General features: G+C 57.6%; 9 protein-coding genes across 9 annotated transcripts; 3 read left to right on the top strand and 6 right to left on the bottom strand.

Annotated features, from left to right (window-relative positions):
• Window positions 1–503: 503 nt before the first annotated feature.
• Window positions 504–2159, top strand: PG997_007264 (mRNA cleavage and polyadenylation factor CLP1; the record flags this gene model as incomplete). Its single annotated transcript, XM_066811579.1, is given in 5 exon segments — window positions 504–536; window positions 641–991; window positions 1003–1118; window positions 1133–1764; window positions 1861–2159. 5 exon segments carry the CDS (start codon window positions 504–506, stop codon window positions 2157–2159), a joined length of 1431 nt encoding a protein of 476 aa, XP_066666921.1.
• Window positions 2160–2422: 263 nt separating this feature from the next.
• PG997_007263 (putative mitochondrial protein import protein MAS5) lies at window positions 2423–3802 on the bottom strand (the record flags this gene model as incomplete). Its single annotated transcript, XM_066811578.1, has 1 exon — window positions 2423–3802. The coding sequence occupies one exon, from the start codon at window positions 3800–3802 to the stop codon at window positions 2423–2425; it is 1380 nt and encodes a 459-aa protein (XP_066666920.1).
• Window positions 3803–4315: 513 nt separating this feature from the next.
• PG997_007262 (ankyrin repeat-containing domain protein) lies at window positions 4316–6174 on the bottom strand (the record flags this gene model as incomplete). Its single annotated transcript, XM_066811577.1, has 3 exons — window positions 4316–4334; window positions 4689–4858; window positions 4981–6174. The coding sequence occupies 3 exons, from the start codon at window positions 6172–6174 to the stop codon at window positions 4316–4318; spliced, it is 1383 nt and encodes a 460-aa protein (XP_066666919.1).
• A 606-nt stretch (window positions 6175–6780) lies between these two features.
• Window positions 6781–8311, bottom strand: PG997_007261 (major facilitator superfamily MFS-1; the record flags this gene model as incomplete). Its single annotated transcript, XM_066811576.1, has 4 exons — window positions 6781–7056; window positions 7158–7492; window positions 7558–8005; window positions 8060–8311. 4 exons carry the CDS (start codon window positions 8309–8311, stop codon window positions 6781–6783), a joined length of 1311 nt encoding a protein of 436 aa, XP_066666918.1.
• A 525-nt stretch (window positions 8312–8836) lies between these two features.
• PG997_007260 (uncharacterized protein) lies at window positions 8837–9854 on the bottom strand (the record flags this gene model as incomplete). Its single annotated transcript, XM_066811575.1, has 2 exons — window positions 8837–9290; window positions 9367–9854. The coding sequence occupies 2 exons, from the start codon at window positions 9852–9854 to the stop codon at window positions 8837–8839; spliced, it is 942 nt and encodes a 313-aa protein (XP_066666917.1).
• Window positions 9855–10449: 595 nt separating this feature from the next.
• Window positions 10450–11535, top strand: PG997_007259 (uncharacterized protein; the record flags this gene model as incomplete). The annotated part of the gene is made up of 1 exon (XM_066811574.1): window positions 10450–11535. One exon carries the CDS (start codon window positions 10450–10452, stop codon window positions 11533–11535), a length of 1086 nt encoding a protein of 361 aa, XP_066666916.1.
• Window positions 11536–11894: 359 nt separating this feature from the next.
• Window positions 11895–13975, bottom strand: PG997_007258 (Na(+) H(+) antiporter; the record flags this gene model as incomplete). The annotated part of the gene is made up of 7 exons (XM_066811573.1): window positions 11895–12265; window positions 12399–12673; window positions 12702–12868; window positions 12967–13510; window positions 13605–13743; window positions 13800–13868; window positions 13927–13975. 7 exons carry the CDS (start codon window positions 13973–13975, stop codon window positions 11895–11897), a joined length of 1614 nt encoding a protein of 537 aa, XP_066666915.1.
• Window positions 13976–18411: 4436 nt separating this feature from the next.
• On the top strand, window positions 18412–20350 carry PG997_007257 (uncharacterized protein; the record flags this gene model as incomplete). The annotated part of the gene is made up of 6 exons (XM_066811572.1): window positions 18412–18674; window positions 18737–18759; window positions 18833–19238; window positions 19323–20028; window positions 20211–20271; window positions 20328–20350. The coding sequence occupies 6 exons, from the start codon at window positions 18412–18414 to the stop codon at window positions 20348–20350; spliced, it is 1482 nt and encodes a 493-aa protein (XP_066666914.1).
• Window positions 20351–20573: 223 nt separating this feature from the next.
• PG997_007256 (uncharacterized protein) lies at window positions 20574–21379 on the bottom strand (the record flags this gene model as incomplete). The annotated part of the gene is made up of 2 exons (XM_066811571.1): window positions 20574–21284; window positions 21317–21379. The coding sequence occupies 2 exons, from the start codon at window positions 21377–21379 to the stop codon at window positions 20574–20576; spliced, it is 774 nt and encodes a 257-aa protein (XP_066666913.1).
• Between the last annotated feature and the right edge of the window lie 1351 nt (window positions 21380–22730).

Below are 22730 nucleotides of genomic sequence, written 5' to 3'. Positions count from 1 at the left end.
CTGAGACCTGACCTGTCCCTGTCAATCCATCAATCAATCCATTGATTCCTTTAGCGACCGACGAGCTTGCACTTCGTCATAATCTTTGCGCATTCCTTTCCAGCCTCCATTGTGCAAACCTCAAATGTTGGCCTCTTGACAGCAATCGCATTGAATGCACGGCTGGCGCTTCCAAACTTGCGCAAACTTGCGGTCTCGTAGGTAGCCAGTCTAGACTTCAAGGTGTCCGAATTGACTGCACAGTGTCTGTCTTGGAAGAAGTCGCAATCCATCCATCAATGTTTTGATCCTGTGTCGCGCTGTTTGTCCCAACTGTGGAAGAGCAAGTGCAAGATCCTGGAGGTTGATCTGCAACGCAACCAAGCCTCACACTCTGTTGATCGCAGCCAACAAAAAGAAAACACGATTGTATTGTGAGGCGCATCGTATTCGCATCCAGTCGACAGCAATAGAAACGTAGTAGTTACACATCTTTAGTCCTGCAGTCATCTTTTGTCACCGCCATGTCGATTCCTGGCTTAGGTTATATCGCTCCGGTAAGCACAGCTCGCTCCCACTCCCACTCCTCCCAATCCTCCCACACCTCCGAAAAGTTCTTTCTACGAGGGTCACATTTACGAGCCAACATGACAAGGAACAGGCGCCGCCCCCAGGCTCCGCCGCCGCCGCCGCCGCCCTGGTCGAGACCACCACGATCAAGCTCGAGCCCTTCTGGGAATACCGATTCGAAGTCCCCGCGTCGACGACGCTGACCGTCCGCCTGGTGAGCGGCACCGCCGAGAAGGACGGCACCGAACTCGCGCCTAACACACCCTACGTCTTCACGCGCCTCAAGTCCAAGATTAACACCTGGCAAACGTGCGAGCTGGAGATCACCTCGCCCAACCCGGACGGCTACCACGCCTACGTCTCGAAGCCGACCACCCCCGACCAGACCAGCCTGGTCTCGTACCTCAACCTGCACATGAAGCTCGAGGCCGCGCGCACACAAGTCCAACACAGCATAGAAGCAGCGGGGAGAACAACATCAGCGCGGCCGGCATGGGCCCGCGCGTCCTGGTCTGCGGGCCGGTCAACACGGGCAAGACGACGCTGGTCCGCATGCTGACGGCCTGGGGGTGCGCATGGGCAGCCAGCCGATGGTGATCAACACGGACCCGACGCACGGCATGCTGTCGCCGCCCGGCACGCTGAGCGCGTCCGTCTTCGCCACCATCATGGACATCACGACCGAGTGGGGCGGCACGCCGAGCTCGGGGCCCACGGCCATTCCCGTCAAGCTGCCGCTGTCGTACATGTACGGCCTGCGCACGCCCGAGGAGAACCCGAAGCTGTACCGGGCCCTGGTCAGCCGCCTCGCGGCCGCGACGACGAGCCGCCTGGCCGAGGACCCCGAGGTCCGCAAGTCGGGCATGGTGCTCGACACGGGCGACCTGAGCCTGACCACCAACCCGGCCGGCTACGAGGCGCTCGCCCACGTGGTGTCCGAGTTCTCGGTCAACCTCGTCGTCGCGCTCGGCTCGGAGCGCATCACGGCCGACCTGACGCGGCGGTTCGCGGGCCAGAAGACGACGCTGGGCGAGGAGATTGTCGTCATGGGCCTCGAGAAGAGCGGCGGCGCTGTCGAGCGGGACGCGTCGTTCATGCAGGGCGTCACCGAGGCCGCGATTAAGGAGTACTTCTTCGGTGATGTGCGGAGGAACCTGAGTCCGCATACGCAGAGTGTCCCGTTCGATGCTGTTACTATTTGGAAGGTTGTTGAAGGTATGTGCTGCACTCTATTCTTACCACCTCAGAGGGCTCCTCGCTCTTTCAGCTATATATAAATGACGACTACTAAGATACAATTCCCCCTCACAGACTCCACCACTGCGTCGTCCGATGACGACTACTACGACCCCGCGGCGTCGGAGACGAGCCTCGAGAAGGTCGAGCCGTCGCTGGCCATGGCCTCGTGCCTGCTGGCCGTCGTCTATGCTAACGTCCACGACGACCCGGACACGATCCGCGACGCCAACGTCATGGGCTACGTCTGGGTCGCGGGCGTGGACGAGGCGAAGCGCAAGCTCAAGCTCACGGCGCCGGTGCCCACGAGGCTCGGGGACCGCCCGATGGTGTTTGGGAACTACCCGGAGCCGGTTATTGGGCTGACGGGTTAGATGGAGGGGGCACGATTAAGGAGAAGGAAGGGGACTCGCTCAGCGATTCATACGGGGTTCATTTTTGGCAAGAAGCAATAGAAAGTCACTACAACCAAAAACGGAATCAGTCATACTGAGGAACAAGCATTTTACAGGCTCATCAGCTGAATATTACATCATTGCCATTATATGTGAATGAATTTTGCTGATATGTGCGAAATTTTCTGCTATCTACACCTTGCCAACTAGTAACCCTGCTGAGCAGAAGTAAGTCTCACAGCTTAGCCGCTTTCACTGCCGCTACCCGCGTCGCTGCTTTCTTCCCCGCTACTACTCTCGTCTTCCTCACTGCTGCCATCCTCTTGACCTTGCTTCTTGCCCGAACCACCACCGCTCTTGATATCGCTCAGAGCAGCCAAGAACTCATTCAGATCATCGTGCTTGGCGCACTGCTCCAGGGCGATAACCTCGTTGAGCACCGCCTCCGAGTCGCGGCCCAGCTGCATGGCGGGCATGGCCCACTTGTCGAGCTGCTTCTTCTTCCCCTTCCCCTTGCCCTCGCTCTTGCCGCTCATCTTGCTATACCGGTTGCTGCTACTGCTCTTCTTCTTCTTCTCCTTCTTGTCCTGGTGGTTTCGTACTGATTCCATCTGCTCCGTCGCTTGGCTGAGCATCTTGGCCAGGTGCAACTCGGCCCGGTCGAACCGCTCGCGGCCGAGGACGCGCTGTTTGGGCGATAGGTCCCCGCACTCGTCGACCTTGTCCCACCAGCGCCGCATGTTGAAGAGCTTGCCCGGTAGGGGTGCCAGTCGTCGGTGCGCGCGGCGCAGGGACCACTGGATCACGGCCAGCTTGTCCTCGCGCGGGGGTGCCGGTTCGCCTTCGTCGCTGCCACCTTTGCCGTAGCCGCTGCTGTATTGGTCACGGCCAGGGCCCCTACTGCTGCTGCTTCCGCCTCTCCCGGAAAAAGGATCGAAGTCTCCGTAACGGCCACCGCCGCCGCCTCCACCACCGCGTGGATATCCGCCGCCAGACGAAGGGAAGTCGCCGTAGCCGCGGGGAGGCATACCGCTGCTGCTGCTTCTGCCGTATCCTGGCGGGAAACCGCCCATGCCAGGTGGGAACCCGCCGGATGGGAACCCTCTTGATGGCGGTGGTCCCCTGGAACTACTGCTCCCCATGCCCGGAAACCTCCCCTTCTCGCCGAACATGAACTCGGACGCGGCGTCGAAGAATTCGCCGAAGTCGGGGTCGTCCATGGGGAAGTAGCTCCGGCCCTCGGGCCTTCCTCTCCCACCGCCATAGCCGGGCGGGGGCGCACCTGGATACCCTCCCCCTCCATACCCTCCATACCCACCATACGAGGAACCAGCGCCACCTGGGAATCCACCCCGTCCGGCTCCTGGAGGGAACCCACCGGGGGGCTCTGCCCAGCGCTCCTGTTTGGGCTCGGCCAGGTAATCGGATATGTCCTCGAAGGCGTTGCGGATCTCGGCGAACTTGGCGTTGTTGGCCGGGGTCCCGCCGGCGCGGTCGGGGTGGTGCTTGAGGGAGAGCTTGCGGAAGGCGGCTTTCACCTCGGCTTCGTCGGCGCCGGGGGAGAGGCCTAGGGTGCGGTAGCACTCGGCGAGGGAGGGCTTTTGGCCGAAGGTCTCAGTCATTGTTATTCGTAGGTACAAGTAGAAATGTGTGTCTCGGAGGGAGCAATGCGTGTCTTACAACAACTTTTGAAGACAACGATTCGAGTCGGTTTTCCTTTTAAGTATCCATGTAAGTACCGCCTGGCTATGAGAAACAATGTATATTGTCGGCAGCAGAGACAAAGAACTGCTGGTCCATGCCTGAGACACTGTTTATGGAGGCGTCGCCAAGCTTCTGTCAATATCTTTTTTCAGGGAGTGGACACTTCGGACAACAAAGAGAACAATGGAGGTTCTCGGATCGGTTCGAGACACGGCTAGGTTCTTCTGGCAGTCACAAGATAGGGTTTTTCGATATCATGGTCGCGCAGGCTGCAATCATTATCCTGGGGGCGCGCTCGGGGTCCGGATGTGTGTTGCTGTGTTTGGTATTCTGATATTATCTACGATTAATTTATCTTATTTACATATACATACATAAATATATGGTATGATTTACTATCCATTGATATGCGTTTACTCTGAGATACTAATTCACGAGGCACTGGCAACTCTAGTGAGTGTAAATAACACTCGCGGCTCTTTTCTTTTTCCTTTCAGTCACACGCATGTAGCCCTATTACCCTACTTATTTTCTACCCATACCTCCAGGATTATTTATTTGAGCCTCATCTTTGAGCACCGGATTACATGTGGAATCCTAGGCATAATCCCCCTCACCGCCACCCCATCGCCTTCGCAATGGCCCCCGACCCATGCCCGACGCCCGCATCCGCCGTATCGCCATCTCCCGCTCCGCCTCCCGCATATTCTCCGCCGTGATCCGATGCCGAATCTGCCGCGGCGTCTGCCCCGCCCGGTTCGCAAAGTCGTAGACGGCGGGGTCCCCGCCCCGGGCCCGACCAACAGGTCCAGGATCTTGCGCTGTCCTTCGATTGTGGCCCGGTGCCGCCGTCCGAACCCTTCCCACTCGTGATAGACGGGGTCTTCCGGCGTGGGCAGGTCGAGGAGGTAGCCCTTGTGCATCGACGCCGCCAGGTGCGAGGCCGTGTCCCCGTCCTTGTTGGCCGCGTCGGCCTGCACGCCGTGGTCGAGCAGGAACCGGACCGTCTCGACCTTGGGGCCGCCGCCTCGGGCGCCATGTGCAGCAGCGTGTTCCCCTCGCCGTCCGTCGTGTCGACCGACGCGCCGCACCGCACAAAGTGCTCGAGCAGCTCGGCGGCGGGGTCAAAGGGCCGCAGCCGGACCAAGCTCGACAGCGCCGTGTTCCCTTCCCTGTCCGTCGTCGTCGGGTCGGCGCCGCGGTCCAGCAAGAGCCGGATGACCGCGTCCCAGCTCGGCGGCTCCTCCTCCTCGTACGAGCCGTCGTAGAACTCGGCGACGAGGAAGAACGGGGTCTTGCCCTCGGGCCCGCCGGGGGCTTCGAGGTCGCTGTAAGGCAGCAGCGCCTCGGCGATCTCGACGGCGCGGCGGCCCAACTGCGCGCGGTCTTGGAACGGGTAGTGGGCCCGCGAGGCGCGCTCGTGGCGCGACCTTCGCGTGGCGAGGCAGTGTAGGGGCGTTCTGCCCTCGGCGTCCCGGACCGAGGCCATGGCCCGGCCCTCGGGCTTTTCGAGAAGAAACTGCACCACGTCGGCGTTGAGATTGCGCGCGGCGATGTGCAGCAGCGTGCTGTTGCCGACACCGCCGCCGATGGCCTCGTACGCGACGCGCGCGTTGATGTCGGCGCCGTGGTCGAGGAGGCGCTCGATCACGCTTCGCGGGGCGAGCTCGGCCGCGTAGCTCACGGTAGTGGCCGTCAGGACGCCGCCGCCGCCGTCCTCTTTGGCGAAGTACCGGTCGCCGGCGTCGGCGCCGAGGCCCAACAGGAGCTTGACGAGCCCCTCGCAGCGGGCCAGGTGCTTCTCGATGGTCATCCCCCGTGGAGCTTCGGGTCGGGCGTCAATGGACCGGCATACCGCGAGGATCGGCGTGAGCCCGTCGGGCGCGGGCGCGCGGACGACCTCGGGCCCGAAGCGGTCCAGGAGGAAGTGGATGATGTCTGCGTGGCAAGAATAGCATGCTTCGTGGAAGAGGTGGCGGCAGTCGGGGTATTCGTCGGGCACCTGCCATTCCTTTCCTTGGCCGTCGTACTTGTACCTGTAGTCCACGTACTTGACCAGGACCCGGAGCACTTCAAACTTGCCATAGTATATGGCAGTCTGCCAGGGGTTCGGCTGCCCCCATGTACAGGGCATGACGCGGCGGTGGTGGAAGGGCTCCAGGTACTCCTCGAGGGCGGCGACATCGTCTTCCATGATGATACTGCGTAGCCTTTTGCCGTACTCATCTTCGGGTAGATTCCACTCGACTTTTCCGTCTGGAGGAGGAGTTGGTTCGCTTAACGAAGACATGCTCAAAATAGGTAGGGAAGTATTAGGTGCCGGGGAGAAAGCCGGAAAATGCTGGGCAATAATCCATAGGAAAAGTATATGCACATTCCAGAGGGAACTTCAGCTCTATATTAATACTTCTGGCCCAGCTTTACGTATTAGCAACGTACCCGGCTTTGGGTTCAGGGGGATCTTGCCCCAATTATATGGAGATCCACAATGCTACCGGATGAGTCAATCAGCCGTAATTTGAGAGCACGGGTGAATCTATCTTGACTCCGCAAACTCACTATCAACCTCAGGCGGGCCTCGGCTTCGGGGAGTGATGGTAGGTTGAGCCTGGTATCGGTTGCCAACACTCGGCCATTTGCAGTTTCCATTATCATGATTCCCATCCCAGCGAATCGTGATAGGGTCGCGTCTCCTTCATTGGCTTGCGAGTGCCGTCGCGTTGGCTCCAGTCTCTTTGCCCTTCCTAGGCCCACCGACAGAAAGAAACCCGTCACATGTGGAAAACATGGTTTCGGTTTTTTTCTTTTTTTCTTCAGAATGAGCCTGGAACACGTCGAAATCTCAATACATAATTCCATGGCGGCACGACCCGACGACCTGTCGGCCTCTTCTTCTCTAAGCCTTCTTTATATGCCCCTGTGTCTTGATGTGAAGCAAAGGCACGATCAGCAGGCTGACGAAGCTCACGGCCGCGGCGAACCAGAAGAGCGCCGCGTACGGCTCGAACGGGTCGCCGGCGTAGTACCCGCTCCTCGCCGGCCGTTCCGCTACGCTCGCGAAGAGCGCGGCGCAGATGCCGAGGCCGAGGACGGTGGCCAGCTTGATGGTGGTCTGGAAGACGGAGCTGGCGATTGATTGTTGCGACTTCGGCAGGGAGGACACGACGTACATCTGGTTTCGTGTGAGTGATATTGCTTTGTTAATGACTTGACCTCTTCTCCCGGAGTTTGAGCTTGATGGTCGTGGTTCCCTGGGCTGGGCTGCTTGCTTACGTTGACGACGTTGAACTCAAAGTCGGTCCCGAAGACGACGATCACAAAGGCCGGGAAGGTGAAGGCCCAATAGGATGCACCGGACCGCTGAACCGCCACCAACAGGAACGAAATGGTGAAGCCGGCGGCACCGATTCCCATTAATAGCTTATTGGAGACTATATGCAGGAGTCTCCCGGCGAGTAGTAGAACCGGGCCCAAGACGAGGAACACAATGATGTACGGCGTTCTCCAGCCCTGGGGCGAATCGGGTCCGACGCTGGTGTTTTGTTTCAAATCAGTCAGTTCGGTGCCGGATAAGTCGAGAATTGGAATAAAAACGTCCGAGCACTCACCTGATACCAGCAGTTAAAAGCCCCAAGCACCACGCCGACAAAGTCGAACTGCCTCAGCGACTCACGATTGAAAGGCAGTTTCTCCGTGTCATCCGGTGGCACCGTGAAGCAAGCGATGATGGCCACGGCGGCGTACATGACGGCCAAGAGCCAAAACGACGCCGGCCAGCCCGCGACCTGCGAGGCGACGCCGGGGAAGACGGCGCTCACCGCGAAGCCGAGGTGGTTGCCCGAGCTGAAGCAGGCGAAGGCGTAGTTCTTCCGCCTCGACGGCCGCTCGTAGATGCTGCCCAGGATGCCCTGGGCCGAGGGGATGATGGACGCCGACGTGAGGGCCATGACGGCGTTGAGGACGATCAAGGCGGCGGCGTTGCGCGCGAAGCCCGTGGCGAGCGCGATGAGGGCGAAGAGGAACAGGCTCGTCAGCAGGATGCTCCGCCGGCCGAGCAGGTCGGCGACCTTGCCGAAGAAGAGCAGGAAGGAGCCCGACGTCAGGCTGGACGCGGCGACGACCTAGGTCAGCTGGGACGTCGCCATGTCGAGGTCGGCCTTGATGTCGGGCGACACGATGAGGATGCTGCCCTGCAGGAAGCTCGGCATGGCGATGCTCATGGTTGCGGTCAGGACGAAGAGGATCTCGTGGGCTAGAGAGCGGAAGGCGGCTGGGCGCGCGTTGGGGTCGGGTCCACAGCCCGCAACGGCAGCCTCTGAATCGTTTTCGATATGTGGTGGGTGCGAGACCTGGGAGATGACATTGTTCGTTACGGGCACCAGCTCTATCCTATCATCCGTAGCGGCAGCCGTTGCGGTTTTCGTCATTGTGGCCATATTTTCTGACGTACGCTACCTTGGGCGATTGGACTAGATATCTGAAATGACTCTTCTAGTTGCTTGGAATACGACGAGAGCGTGACCATTTCAATTGCCTCTCGAGGTAAGAGTGACTACATGGTGTGTATGTGCCGATTATCGGAGGTCCAAGGCCGGACACCGAGACATATCACGCCTTTGCTGACCTGTAAATCCTGGCTTTGGCGACGCACACCGACCGATGTTTCCTTGTTAGTTATGTAGCGGGGTAGATACACGGACGCTGCAGGTACTGAGTAGAACCAATAGGGGCACCCATCGGTAAAAGCCCGTGCCAATCAGCATGCATTTACCTTAACCTAAGAGTGCTTTACTTGAATTACTTGCGCTTTTCAACACAAGACACTGCGCCTAGTGGTTGATAATAGTGCACACAGTCCGCCAATTCCATCAAAGCCCAAGACCATGGCCCAACGCGAGGCGAGGCGAGGCGAAGAATTTACTCCTTACGGGAGCCTGATTGTATACCAACACTCATCCAGGCTGCTTTGTTCTTTCATCCCAATATCCAACCCCGGCCTTGTGCACTCCCCATCGTGTATAATCACACCAGACGTCCTCTCCTTTCACATGAGAGCCAATCTCACGAGGCGACAACATCTCGTCGGCGATAATAGGGAAAAGCGATGTCAACAAGGTCTCGACAGCAACGTTGAAGAAACCTCTCCAACTATCTTCTTCTGCTTCCTCCACACGGCCCGGCCCGCTGGTGACAGCTGCTGCGGCTTCTGCCGCAACAGCTAGCACAAAGGGTATTTCCTTCCTTTGGCGACGAGGCAGCGTGGATACTGGGAGCGTCGAGTTCAGCACCGAATGCATAGATGACGGTGTCATGTAGAGGCACAGGCTGTGGTGCAGACCAGGGTCGGGAACGGAGGGGAACAGAGATATCTCGCCGTTCGTCATTGTGTTATCTCGCAGAGCGGTCCTATATGGAGTAAGTAACAACCAAAGATCATCGGCATGTGTTCGTTGAGCATTTCTGGGTGAGGCCACTCGCTTACCATGCAATAGATGCCACCGAGGCGTCATCAATTCCTGCGTCCTCGATCCATTGGATCTTCATTTTCTCCATGCATTCTTCGAGACCAGGAAAGCCGCGGTAGGGGACCAGAGACTCGGCCAAGATGCGCGCAAAACGCTGCTTACAAGCCGCCCATTCCCCTTCGTCATTGATCTCGGGGCTCTTGTACACGACGAAACCCCAGGGGTCCCATCGCCTGCCGGTGCGCTCCTCGTAGAGCCGCATCGTCTCCATGAAGGGAGGTTCAGGCGCCGACGCGGGCGTAGAGGAAGCAGCTTCCTCCTTCCGCCGCCCCATTTCGGCCATGAGGTCTTGGAACGCGGGCTCGCCAAAGTCGGCAATGAGGCCCTCGCGGAGCTTCCTGACTTCCTCGGCCGAAATTTGCTCCAATTCGCCCGTGGCGCTGGCGTTTAGCAGCCTCTCGCGATCCCACCCCTCGGGCCAATATGGTGCGCGTTGCTCGGCCATCGAGGCGACCTTTTGGTGTTCTGGGTCACAAGATGGAGTGGGAGGAATGCGGGTTGGCTAATTTCCAGCTCGCAAGGCTCTGTTAGCTCCAGTAGGTGTCATTCAGCCACCTCCGAGACGTGTCAATACACTGGCCGCACTGTGCTTATTGAAGAGCGAAGTGTCTCAGTCCCCAGGCACTAACTAAATCACCACGTGCCCTCGGATATTATGGCAATACGTAAAATGAATCTTAGACGTGATGAACTCCGGTGAGAGCCAAGTCTATGGTTTCTGTCTGGAGCGGATTGTACATAATCATGGCTAGTTCTTTTGGCGCACACGACAGCTAATAAGCTTCTAGACGCGGTTTCCACAAACCTTTTTGAATATCTCCGAAACCCGTCACTTGAGTTACTTTTCTGTAATATACCATTTTGCTACACAATAAGATCTTGACTCGTCATTCATAGTTACTGAACCAACTCGCAGTCTCTCCTCGCCACCTATTATACGATTATATTCTAGGCAAGCAGAATAGCACAGTTACGCAATCACATCGTTGAAATCAAACATCCACTTCCTGCCTAGAATCACTCTCAATTCCAATAAAAAAATGGAAGCTCCCCAAAATATCCTCGAAAACACCAATCCTCGGGACCCGACTAGCACGGGCCCGAAGTTTCTCAACTACGACGACCTAGGCAATCGGATCAAATCGGCACAACGCAGGTATCCGCTCGAATTCCTCGAGGAATACTACGATGCCGTGCACGTCTTCATGGCGGGCTGGGACGTCGATCGCGAGGAAGGATGGCTCGAGGAGCAGCGTAGGCAGATGTCCCGCCTCGAAGCCGTCTTCCGGGACGGCTATGGGTACGTGACGCATCGCCACACCATGAAAATAGACGACGGCCGCGCCGGGGCGACGTTATCCCGAGCCTTCAAGGAGTTAACGGACGGCTTGGACGGGAAGAAGACGCTGATTATATTCTTCTATGCGGGCCGTAGGACCCTGTTTGAGGAGTTTCCCCCAGGTGTTCACGGAACGCCGGACTTGCTCATATACTGCGGTGATAAAAACGGTAACCTCGGCGCCCCTGTAAGCCTCGGCCATTTCCGTGAGAACTGCGTCGCCAACCTCGAGCACGACGTTTTGATCCTCTTGGACTGCTGCTACGGGACCACGGCCGAGGTCGGCCCCGGCTCCAAGGAACTGATCGCGGCGAGCGGGAAAGACCGGACGGCCGTCCAAGGAAAACGAGGCTTTACCGCTAAAATCGCCGCGCTGCTGGAGACGGCGCGCCGGGACGGCAGAGACTACACCACCAGTCTGCTTTTCACTGATCTCGTAAGGATGAATTTCCTCAAGGACCCGGACGCAGAGCAAGCTGAGGCCTCCTCCCCCGTCACTCTCATGAGCGAGATCACGCTGCACGCATCTATGAACAAGGGCCGCCTCCCCATCGTCCTCGCCCCCGTCGGTCGGCGGCTCGGGCCGGGAGAGAGTCGTCAACTAGTGAACCAGAACCTATTATGGAGGAAGGATATCAGCGTCATCCTCGAGGTCCAGTTCGAAAGGGGGGGACGTGACGGCCAAGTACGGGTTGATACATCAACTGACCGGCAGTCTCGGTGGGGATCATACCCACATGGACGTCTGCCACCGCTACCGCGCCCCGTCCCAGGTGCTTATCATTGAGGTGCCGCTTGCGGTCTGGTATTCCCTGCAGCCGGATCCGGCTATTCGGTTTGTATGTATAGATGCTTGGGAGATGGGTAGAATGCTTATGATGCCTAGAGTGCCTAGGTAGGACTCGGCAACTAGCTACTGAGATATTTGCAAATACATTAAGCCAGGACCTGTGTTAGGTATGCGTTCCTCCCTCAAGACACCAGAACTATGATATTAAGTCACCCCGTATCGAGTTACCCCTGAAGGGCCTTTAGAGCAGATTAGTCCACTTTCGGGTGTTGAACACTGATATGACATTATCATCATCATCAAAATGTTCAATTGTCTATTCAAGTCTAATACTGCTTTACCCAGATCCCCGATAGCTACACCTCGTTACATGTGATAACGCACGCTTTTGGCTTCTTCGGTGTGCTCTTTTCATCTTTCTCCTCCGAAGTCTCGAACACCGCCGACGCGAACTGCGGCTTGGATGGTTCCTCCGTAATACGACGCGTTTCCACCGTAGGCAGCGTCTCCGACTCGTAGTTCGGCCGAGTGAACCGATTAAACGCAATGAACGTGTCTTCGTCCCCCGGCACGGCATTGCTGGGCATCGCTACGTGCACGCTCCGCCGGCGGATCGGCTCGGCGTCGTCGGTGACGGGGCGGACGCCGCAGAAGTGGTAGATGCAGTTCAGTATGGGGATGGAGAGGCCGTGGACCACGATGGAGAAGAGGGCCAGGAAGTATACAACTGCGGGTGTGGGGGGGAGATCAATCAGCCAAAACGAACGGAGCATTGTTGGGATGAAAAAAAAGAAATGAAAAAAAGAACTAAAAAAGAAAAAAAAGCAGAGAAGGATAAACAGTGGTTTATTTGAACTTACTAGGGCCCATGGCGTTGAGCAACGCCCGACCGCTGCTCGACAGATTCGTCACGCCCAGTAGCAGGATGGTGGTGTGCTCCAAGTAGTAAATAGCCCCAACGCCGATCGGACCAAAATAGCCCATGAAGACGGCCTCCTTCCAGCTCCGCACCACGTCCGGCATCATCCGGTAGCACACCAGCAGCGCCGGGATCCGCCGGAAGACGAGCACGAGCACCCCCAGCGCGAGCAGGCGCGGCCAGGTGATCCCCCGTCGTGGCCGCCTGGTCGAAGCTCTGCCAGGGGACCGTGACGCCGATGTACATGAACCCCGCGAAGTTGAGGAGGACGTCGATGCACGAGTTGACTTCGTCGTGCCGGCGCTTGGTCTCGGCCAGGAACCGGCCGTCCCAGTTCAGGGCGCAGCCGGCGACGAAGCAGGCGAGGAGGTCGCTCGTGCCGATCGCGCCGCAGGTGCCGAGGACGAACAACTAGACACCCCAAGTCAGTCATGTTAGCATCATTAGCGAGCATGGCCTCAAGGGAAGAAAGATGAGATTGATGGAAATGGGAAGCCGCGGTAACTTACGCCCAGCGCGCATGGAAAGAGGAGGTAGCCCTCGGAATCGATCCACTTCCTAGACAGCGACAGCTCAACCGCCTTGCGTGCGCAAAACCCCGCAACGGCGCCGTATACAATCGCCAGCAAAACCGTATAAAGCAAAGTCTCGACCACCCAGATCCCCAACGCCCTCATAATACTCCTCTCCTGCGACCCCGAGCCCAATGACCGTGTCTGCGCCTGCAGCAACAAATCAATCGCGAGCCCGAGGAACGGCGACGCGAACCCGTCGTTGGCGCCGGCTTCCGCGGAGATGATCTCGCGCAGCGGCCGGACGACGAACTTGTCGGCGAAGGGCCCCTTGGCGACGGCCTGGGAGAGGATGGGGTCGGTCGAGGTGACGCAGGCGCCGATTATGAGGGTCGCGTACAGGCCGAGGTGCGGGATCGCGGCCAGGACGCACGCCGAGGTCGAGAGCCACATCAGGGTCATGACGGGCAGGAGGCAGACGAGCATTTCGCGGGAGCGGTGCTGGAGGTAGCGGGCGGGGAGTTGGTAGCCCGCGATCACTCTGTTTTATTTCAGTAGTGGTCAGCACAGATAAGTATCGGGCCTGGCCGGCGGTGGGTTATGGACGGTTGAGACAAAAAAGTGGCATCACGGACAGTTGAATCCCGATCATGACTCTCATGACGCCCAGTGTGATATCATCTTGTCGGATAATGGTGGTGTTGACCCATTGTTGGGAGTCCAGAACCTTGGCTGCTATGGGGCCGAGAATGATTCCCATAACCACAGCTGGTACTAGTGTGGCAACAGTCAGTATTATGTGTGGTGGCAAGGTAGACGGGATGTCTTACGGGCTTCACCCAAGTACCACCGGCTCTTGATGTTCACAGCTATGAGCCCAAAGATCATGGTAAAGGCACCTGCGTATATAGGTTAGATACAATAAACCCCTCGTCTCGTGGCTTGGTCCGTATTTACCAAGAACAGAAGCTATGATGTTGAGCTCGCTGACGTCTAGTTTTGGCATGATGAGGGTTTGCGTGCTGATCACTCGGACTTGTAATGTTCTCAAAAAACTGTACTTCAAGTGGCCAAGCCTTCGGAAATCGATGCGAAAAGGAGTACAGTGGTGGGTTAGGCAAGGCTCCCGAGACTCTTCCACCAAATTGGTGAACCAGCGGGCTCCTTTTAAGCTTGTATCCGAGAGGGTAATATCTGGCAGAGTTGCCCGTCCAATTGTTGCTCAAAACCGGAAGATGCAAAATTTGATAGCCAAGTTCAAGTCTTCGGCCACGTCTTTTGCTCTATCACGTTCTAGAATTAAGAAGTCGCTGGACGCCAACCGAATCACGGTGACCAACCAGATACCGGCCTCTTCATGGGTGTCGTACATGCAAACCCGAACCAGTGGCAAGATATCAGCAGTATGGTAGTACTGGAAGCTCACACGCCAGCTGTCTTTGCCATGTTCGAAATGCATAACTCACCTGATCTGGATGTTCTAACGGGACTAGTCGCGGTGGGGGGGATGCAGGGCCGTCTAGATATAGCAGTCGGCACATACCCTAAGCTGGTCGCGCGACATACTGCGAGTATAGACGTGGCATGAGATGGGAATCTGACGCCTCGATTCTCCAATAAAACTCGAGGAAGCAATTCGGGCTGCACGGTATCTACCTTGTGAGAGCTTGCCGGTAAGATCTTGTGGTACCCCCTGAGCAACGCGGATAACTGTTGCCACTTGGTGGAAGGTATACACGTTGTGCGTACCAGGGCGAGACATGTTTCATTCCCTGCTGTCTTCACGCACCAAGGTCATGGGTGTTGAAGACACTGGGGTCCTAAATCGAGTCCTTCCTCATAGCTGGACGGAGCCAACCTCAGTAATTAGAGGATCAAACGACTATATCTTGGCCTGCATGCCACGTTCATCTCCCGGGGGATTTCCCAACCCAGACCCTTAACTTCGAAGGCGAACTCAGCAGGAACTGATACCAACGCCAGTTGGCATTGCGTTTGTTCTTCTGTACCGGCCGTTGAAACGTCAAGAAAGACGCGTAGAAGCTCTAGAAGTGTCACACGGCCACGAGCGCGTTGGAAGTACGGGATCAAAGATAACAAGCTTCTCGTGCTCCTCGTGCTCCTCGTGGACCGTCCCCGTCGCACGGCTGAGGTTGGACCGGTAACCCTCGGGACCGTCATATTGCCTCACACGATCGAGATCTCAGAAGACAACCAGCCTCCTGAGGCTGTTATCTCAACTCAATCTGGTGCACAGCCAGAAAGACAACATAATCATGATGGATGAGCTGTTTCGAGGGGCTGACCCAAGCTTGCTGGGGCGTATCGTTTTCCACGCTCGAACCGGTCGGGTAGCCCCGATACGATGGGGTGAGAAAAAGGGAGAGAGAGAGAAGGAAAGAAAGAACGAGAGCAATGGCCCACTTCGGCGTCGTACCGATCCAAATCCAGTGCGAGGCAGGTAGGGTAACGCCAAAAGTGCTACCGTGGGCGTACTGGTAAGCGTGTTGGAGGAAAGGATCGACAATGCACACACGCGCGTGTCAGTAGTGCAGCTTGCATGAGGAGGTCTTAAGTCAGGGGAGCATGGCGCCCGAAAAGGCCACATATGTACATGAATCTCCGTGGGAGGCTTGGCGGTCTGTTCGCAGCCGACTTGGCAGGTGGTTCACGTCCCTACCCCCGGCGACGGCGGCTGCGGCGGCCTAGCTAAGAGGACAAACCGCGCAAGGGAACAAGCGTCTCTTACTAAGCCATTAGAAAGCGGCACGGGCGGTGGGCATCATACCGTCGGGTCTAGGTTCCGCTGCGGAGGAGCTACTGTAGGTGTACTACGTAGGGTAGAGGAAGGTGGCGAAAGTCGGTCGGCTATGGCCCACGGCAGATTGAGTGAGTTGGAGCAGATCTCCCTCTCTGAGTAATCCCCCGTGTTAGGTAAGTTAGGTAGTATCCGCTAAACACGGTCGCGGGTTGGAAGAACCACTCGGCCGAGTGTGTCTAGTCTAGGACGGGCAAATGCGACGCAAGCAGTTGGAGACTTTTCTAGAAGCCGACTCCCCGATAGCTTTTGGGGGAAAGGCCATCTGTTGGAGAAGACTATTGTAATAGTTCCGCTAGTAGGTGGATTGGCGGTGCAAGTGAGGTCGCATAGCAAGCACATCTCGCACTACTGCCCGCCCCTTGTCTTGGCCTGGGGGAGATGGTGGATTCGGATCGACGCTGCCAGGGGGTGGCCCCGTCATTGGGGAAGATGCATATGGAGAGAGCCCTAGCAATGCACGATATGGTCGAACTTGCAGCGGTGGACCCGTGTCGTTGTTTCCGGGGCATCGTCAGTGCGGGGTTGGTGCGGCTCCGGGGCGTCGGGCCATCAGGGCGCGAGAGAGAAACGGGTAATGTTCTAGAAGAATTCGACGCACACCCTCGATAAGAGAAGGCCTTTTGGCCTCGAAGCTTGTCGGCATGCTTCCCTAGGCCGATTGGGTCCCACCCTCCCCGGGTCGCCACACACGGCACAGCTGCTGGCTGTTGTGGTAGTGGTCGTGGTGGTCGTGGTGGTAGGGGACCGGATGCTGGAGTGCTTGTCGGCTACTGCAGATCCACGACACGGGGTCGAGCTGAAGGGGGGTGCATTACCCGACACCGTTCCAATCGACTGCGACCCGAAATAGAATGTGCTTGCGAGAGAGCTCGTTGGGCTTATTCCGAGGGACGCTTGGCAACCTTAATTATCACATGTTTCACGGCCATGAAGTCAGAATGGCGTTGTTAGCTACTTAGTTAGTCTGCCCGCCCGCCTTAGCTAAAAGCGGGCGTTCGGTCTACACAGTAGTAAAGACTGACTACTGGATGGGTGGAGAGCTCAAATAGGCGCTCTGGTAGTGATCCTCCCCCACCGTATGTTGTGACTACGCACGCCGTTTGCTTAGTTCGCAGACAACTGAGATTCATCATCACTTTTATCACTGATAAGACTCGGATGGTAGCAATGAAACATCACCGAGGAGTATCGCAGCTCCGAGGGACGGCCGAGGTTGACTTGAGGTGAACCGTGAAGACCGTTTCGAATGATGAGATGACAACACGATGCGTGACAAATCCCGGCTGGCACGCAAAAGTCAGTGGCAGCACGACATTTCCGGACTGTGTTTGACGCCCCTTACCAGGCAGATTTCTTTCTGGAGGTAACAGAGTTAAAACTATCCCATCCGGGGTAGTACTACTACGAGTAGATAGACGGGGCAACCATATCAGGGATTAGTCATACAGTAACTGACAGGCCAGCTGCAGGATCGGCAGCTACTTTCCGATATCTTACTGAGCGCCCTGCTGGCCGTTTGTCATTCTTCGACTGTGCTTCTTCGGTTGTTCCATTACGCAGAATCACAGAAATGCTCCGGGGGCCAAGGCTGGTGATGGATATGTATGAAAGGCTTGACCGAGCAAAAATGGACGAACGCAATGAGTTCGTCAAGAAGCCGGCGACGACGCCGCTAGGTCCGCGAGGAGAAAGTTTAAACCCGCCCTCCCTGTCGCGGCAAGGGGTCATCTGAAGTTCGTTAGCCGTAGGCAAGGTACCCCGAATCCTCCATGGGCGCCCCCAGCGAGTAGTTCAACGGCCTAAGCTGAAATAGAGTTGTCCCGTAAACCCTTCTTGTCCTAGCCACCGCAGCACAGTCGATCCACCACGACTCGAGACTCGAGACTCGAGACAGCTCTCTCTTTCCTCCGCGGCATCGTAACCCTTTTTTCTTCCTGTCGAAAGGCCCGTTTCCTTACTTCCTGCCTTCTAGCCTGAAGAAGAAGAAGGAGAAGAAAAAAAGACCGTCAGCTACGCCAAGCCTGTGCCGCGCCAAAGTTTAAAACCCGCGATCGCTAGGCCACCCGTCCAGAGCTCGTCATCGGTCCCCAATCCTCTCCCCGTCCTGTTTACGCTTTCTCCGCATGTTCCTCGACAGCTATCTGTAAGTATGAAACCATGGAACGAACGCGAACCACCTCCACTATGACTCGCGAATTCGTGTGGTGGCTTGATGTCAGCACATGGGAATAAGGGTAGTTGCTCTTTGGTAGCAGGCTTCCCCGACTCTTCATTTTTTATCGCCACAAAAAGAACCTCTGTGCTTTTCCTCTCCTCTCCTCTCCCCTTCCGCAGGCGGCGGCGTTATTGTGGATCTTTTCATACGAGTACTTACTATTATCCCTCTCGCTTTTGGAGAAAACGGATCAAGAGGAGATAAGGAACGAGGAAACATAACACAACACAACTTCTCTTTGAAAGGGCCTTGATATAAACGATAGGGGTTGCCAATGGTCGAGCTCCAGGATCACCTCACCGATCCGTCCTCACGGCATGCCAACTGCTGCTCCTAGCACGAGTGTAGGGAAGGGAATTTTTTCCATTTCAAATTCCAGGACTTACTCGCCCGCGCCGCCCGAGCCATGAGCTTCGTGTCGCCTCACTATGTCCCCGAGCCGGTCACGACGGAAGACTACATCATCGCCTCGCTCGCGCTCGGCTTCACCCTCGGCTTCGGATGGCTCACGACCTGGACCGCGATCCGGCAGACGTGGCACGGCTACAAGAAGCGCGGCAACCGCGTCTTCCGGAGCCCGTACATCATCATGATCTGGGGTGAGATCGTCGTGTGCCTGGGCTTCGCCATCATGTGCTTCCTGTACTTGGAGCATGTGCTGCTGCCATCGTGAGTGTCTTCTCGACTTTCGACTTGCGGCAGGAAATCGCTAACGTGATGGGAACACTCAGTTTGGCCTTCTACTTCGGTATTCGTATGGTAACACCGCAGAGCCTCTCAGATTGCGACTGTGCCTCTCGTAGCTGACCACGCGTATCCAAATCTAGTCACCACCTGGGCCCTGCAGGTCCACTTCCTGCTCCAGATCATCATCAACCGGTGCTCCATCCTCATCCACGACAAGCGCTGGACCCGGCAGCTCAAGACCATCGTGGCCGTCATCATCACCCTGGTCAACATTTCCGTCTACAACATCTGGATCCCGGCGCGGCTCCAGATTTCGGCGCAGTACATGTGGATCAACTCGTGGTGGGACCGCTGCGAGAAGTGCATCTACCTCATCATCGACGCCGCGCTCAACATCTACTTCATTGTTATTGTGCAGCGCAACCTCGTCTCCAACGGGCTCACCAAGTACAAGACGCTGGTGCGGTTCAACATGTTCATCATCTGCTTTTCCCTGAGCATGGACGTGCTCATCATCTCCATGATGAGCCTGAAGAACACCTTCGTGTAAGTCGGGTCGCTTTCAGGAAAAGAGAATCGGAGGATGAAGCTTTCGTCATGGAGCAGTGACTAACAAACTTTGACCCACAGCTACATGCAGTTCCACCCCCTCGCCTACATGGTCAAGCTCAACATCGAGATGTCCATGGCGGAGCTGATCGCCAAGGTCGCCAAGCAGCGCCGGCTGGAGCGGTGGGAGCACGAGGACGTGTCCTGTAACACGACGTTCGGCAACATGACGCACGCGACGACGACGACGACGTCGGGCGGCCTCTCGCAGTTATCGTCGAGCCGTAGCCGGCACCCCTACCACCACCACCACAGCAGCGGCCGCATGCGCAAGGTCGTCGACTCGGTCCTGCACCGCAGCCACGGCAGCAGCGGGAGCCGCAACAGCACGGCCTCGTACACGGAGCTCGAGAACCAGCGGCTCAACCAGCAGCTGCAGCAGCAGAACCAAGAACAGCAGCAACAACTGCAGGAACAACCAGAACTGCTGCAATATCCACCACAACTGCAGCAGCAGCAGCAACAACAACAACAACAGCAGCAGCAACAACAGCAATCCCAGAACATATACTCCCCGCGCCAGCCTCCGAGCGCGACCGTGTACCACCGGCACCACGACTCGGGCGGGAGCGGGGGCACGACGGGCACCAACGACTCGCGCATGGGCATCTACACGACGCGCGAGGTGCACGTCGAGTACGAGGCGAACCCGCTGCACGCCGCGGCGCCTGGACGAACCCGCCGGCCTTCTCGAACGGGGCGCTGCAGCGGCGGGGTCGAGCTTCGGGTCGCCGGATCGGAACTCGTTTGGGAAGGGGTGCTGTTGAGCCTTGAGACTAATAGTAATCGTTTTTTGTACAAGTGTGTGGGTGTGGGTGTGTTTAGAATTGATACCCTTTCATGTTCGAATACGATGACGTTTTATTAACATATTCCACTTGTTCATCTATCTTCCGTGACACATGTAAGAAGTACGTGATTGGCCTTGGGAGGGTTTGCCGCTCCCAAGTCTTCCGCGCCAAGGACCGAGGTAAGTTGGAGCGCGAAGGGGTGTCTTACAACAGGTAGCTGATAATCACATAACAGCGAGGCAGACGGATGCCCGATGAGTTCCCCACGAGATGCAACCCTAACAATGTGTTCCCGCCGCCTTCGCAGGCATCTAGTAATGCTAATCCGGCCCATGCAATTCTATTCTACTGACCCATCCCTCCTCCCTCTGGCTGTTTCTCTCTCTCTGAAAACGCAGCTTTCTCGCTCGACCGCCGCCGCCTCATGTTACACACACACTTGCCTCTCTCTCTCCTTATTTGTGTCCGACGGCTCCTCTCCTCAAGCCTTCGCGTCCACGAACCCCACGATCCACCGCTCCAGCTCCCCCGTCCAGCTACGCTCCTTATCCTCCGTCGCGAGCCCGATACCGTGCGGCCCGTCGGGCAAGATGACCAGTCGGAAGGGCCGGCGGTGCCGCGCCATAGCGCCCGCGAACAGGAGCGTGTTCTGCACGGGCACGATCGGGTCGTTGGAGGTGTGGAACAGGAACACGGGCGGCGTGTGCTGCCCGACCCGGGTCTCGGCGCACATGCCGCGCCGCACGTCCTCGGGCGCGTCGGGGCCGAGCAGGTTGCGCAGCGAGCCCTCGTGCATGGCGTCCGGGTGCATCGTGATGACGGGGTAGGTGAGGATGGCGAAGTCGACGATGGACGACGGGGCCTCTGGCTCTTTCTCCAGACCGGCCTCTTCTTCTTCCGTCCCGCTTGTTTTCACCCCGTTCGCGGTACTCTTGATGGTAGTGGAGGTGGTGGTAGTGGTCGTGGCCGTGATAGCCGCCAGGTGGCCCCCAGCGGAGAACCCCCAAACCCCGAGGGTGGCGACCCGCCCGCTGGCGCGGATGCGCTCCACCGCCGCGGCCGCCTCGTCGATGGGCGCCGGGTACACGGGCGCGACGGCGCCGCGGTGGCTGTCGACGGTGTACCGCAGGACCCAGGCGTCGAAGCCGCGCGCGTTGAGCCAGGCCGCGGGGGCGGGCCCTCGTTGTCCCAGCTGATGTTGCCGTAGCCGCCGCCGGGGAGGACGAGGACGCCGGTGCCGTTGGGGTCCGGGGCGGGGTAGAAGGTGAGCGGGTTGAGGTGCGTCATGGTAAGTAGGGACGGAAAATAATGGGGGTTTGGAGCCTGCTGGCGGTTTTCGAGAATTTTATGTGGGAAATTCTCGTGGAAGCAGGGGCAGGGGGAGTAGAAAAATAAATAGTCGCGCTCCTGGATTGGAACCTGATATCCGAAAAATGGGCAGGAAAAGGGCTTTTGGGAGCCAACCCACCAAGTGAGTTCCGTTCCCCCTTCGCAGGAATGCCTCAGAGGGGGGGCGCGGTTGCTAGTTATGAGTGAGTCCCTTTGACAGCTCACTGTGTGTCTCCAAGTGGCTTGATTGATTGCTGCCAGGTCCCTCCCTCGTGGTCCCGTCGGTCTAAACGTCCCCCCGGCGAGAAGACCCGTGAGTGTCGCCCTCTTGGCGATAAATGCCCCCCCTTGCATCCGGGCGCTTCATTGGGCAAACCACGACGGGCCAAGCCCCACCGACGACGCGCCCATGCACTTCAATGCGTCCTGCAGTCCAGCCAGCTTGGCAGATGCAGGCCGAAAATATGCAATCTAGATGCAGTAGGTTAGGTACATGCTGTACCGTACCTTGCGATAGGAGAAAATATACTTACATATGTATGTCAGTAGGCACGCCTGCACGTCGTCTATCTGCAGACCCTCAACGACTGCTTTTCCCCGGTACACCGGTGCACCGGTCTGGATGCGGCGGGAAGCCCTCCCGCCCAGGGGCAAGGTCGCACTCGGGCGAGGACCCTGTCTTACCGCGCTTGAGCCCCCGACCGGTACGCATCGCCTCACCGGTAAAAGGAGAATATTGACCTTTTCGGCATCCGAGCGTACATCCGACGGGCGGTATCTTTGGTTCTCAGCCACCCCCTACCCGACGATATACTCGGTTTACAGAAACGACATCACCACCCAAACTTGAACATGGACCGTTCCGGAAAACTACCGCCGTCGCACCCGTGGAATCCGTTGTATGGCGCCAGGTGTTGCATTGGGCTGCCAAACCCCGTCGCGTATGACGTGATACTGACTTAACTTGCGAGCTGCCATATCTCTTGGGCGTTCAGGCACTCTCGTCAGGGCGCCCACGAACAAGTGGTATCTTGACGTCGTACTGCATTGGGACGGGACGAGGCGAGGATGGCTGCCTAACGTCATGGCGAACACGGCATATGTATTTTTGACACTTGACAGCAGTATCGGGTGCCTGCCTCGCGGAACATTCGAGAACACACCAACATGTGCGGGAAACGAAAAGGGGACGGGAGGTGCAGAGGCGAGGCATCTGCCGTTGCCGCGATGGATGCTTACCTAGGCACTTGGGCATCCTCCTGCATCCGACCGGGCAAGGGCCAAGGCGGGATGCGTTCCTGGCTAGCCG

Source organism: Apiospora hydei, assembly GCF_038363865.1.
Source record: "Apiospora hydei strain CBS 114990 chromosome Unknown utg000006l_segment0_segment0, whole genome shotgun sequence".
NCBI classification, from domain to species: domain Eukaryota; kingdom Fungi; phylum Ascomycota; class Sordariomycetes; order Amphisphaeriales; family Apiosporaceae; genus Apiospora; species Apiospora hydei.
Note: the sequence above shows the minus strand (reverse complement) of the source record. Positions and strands in the feature narration are given on the sequence as shown.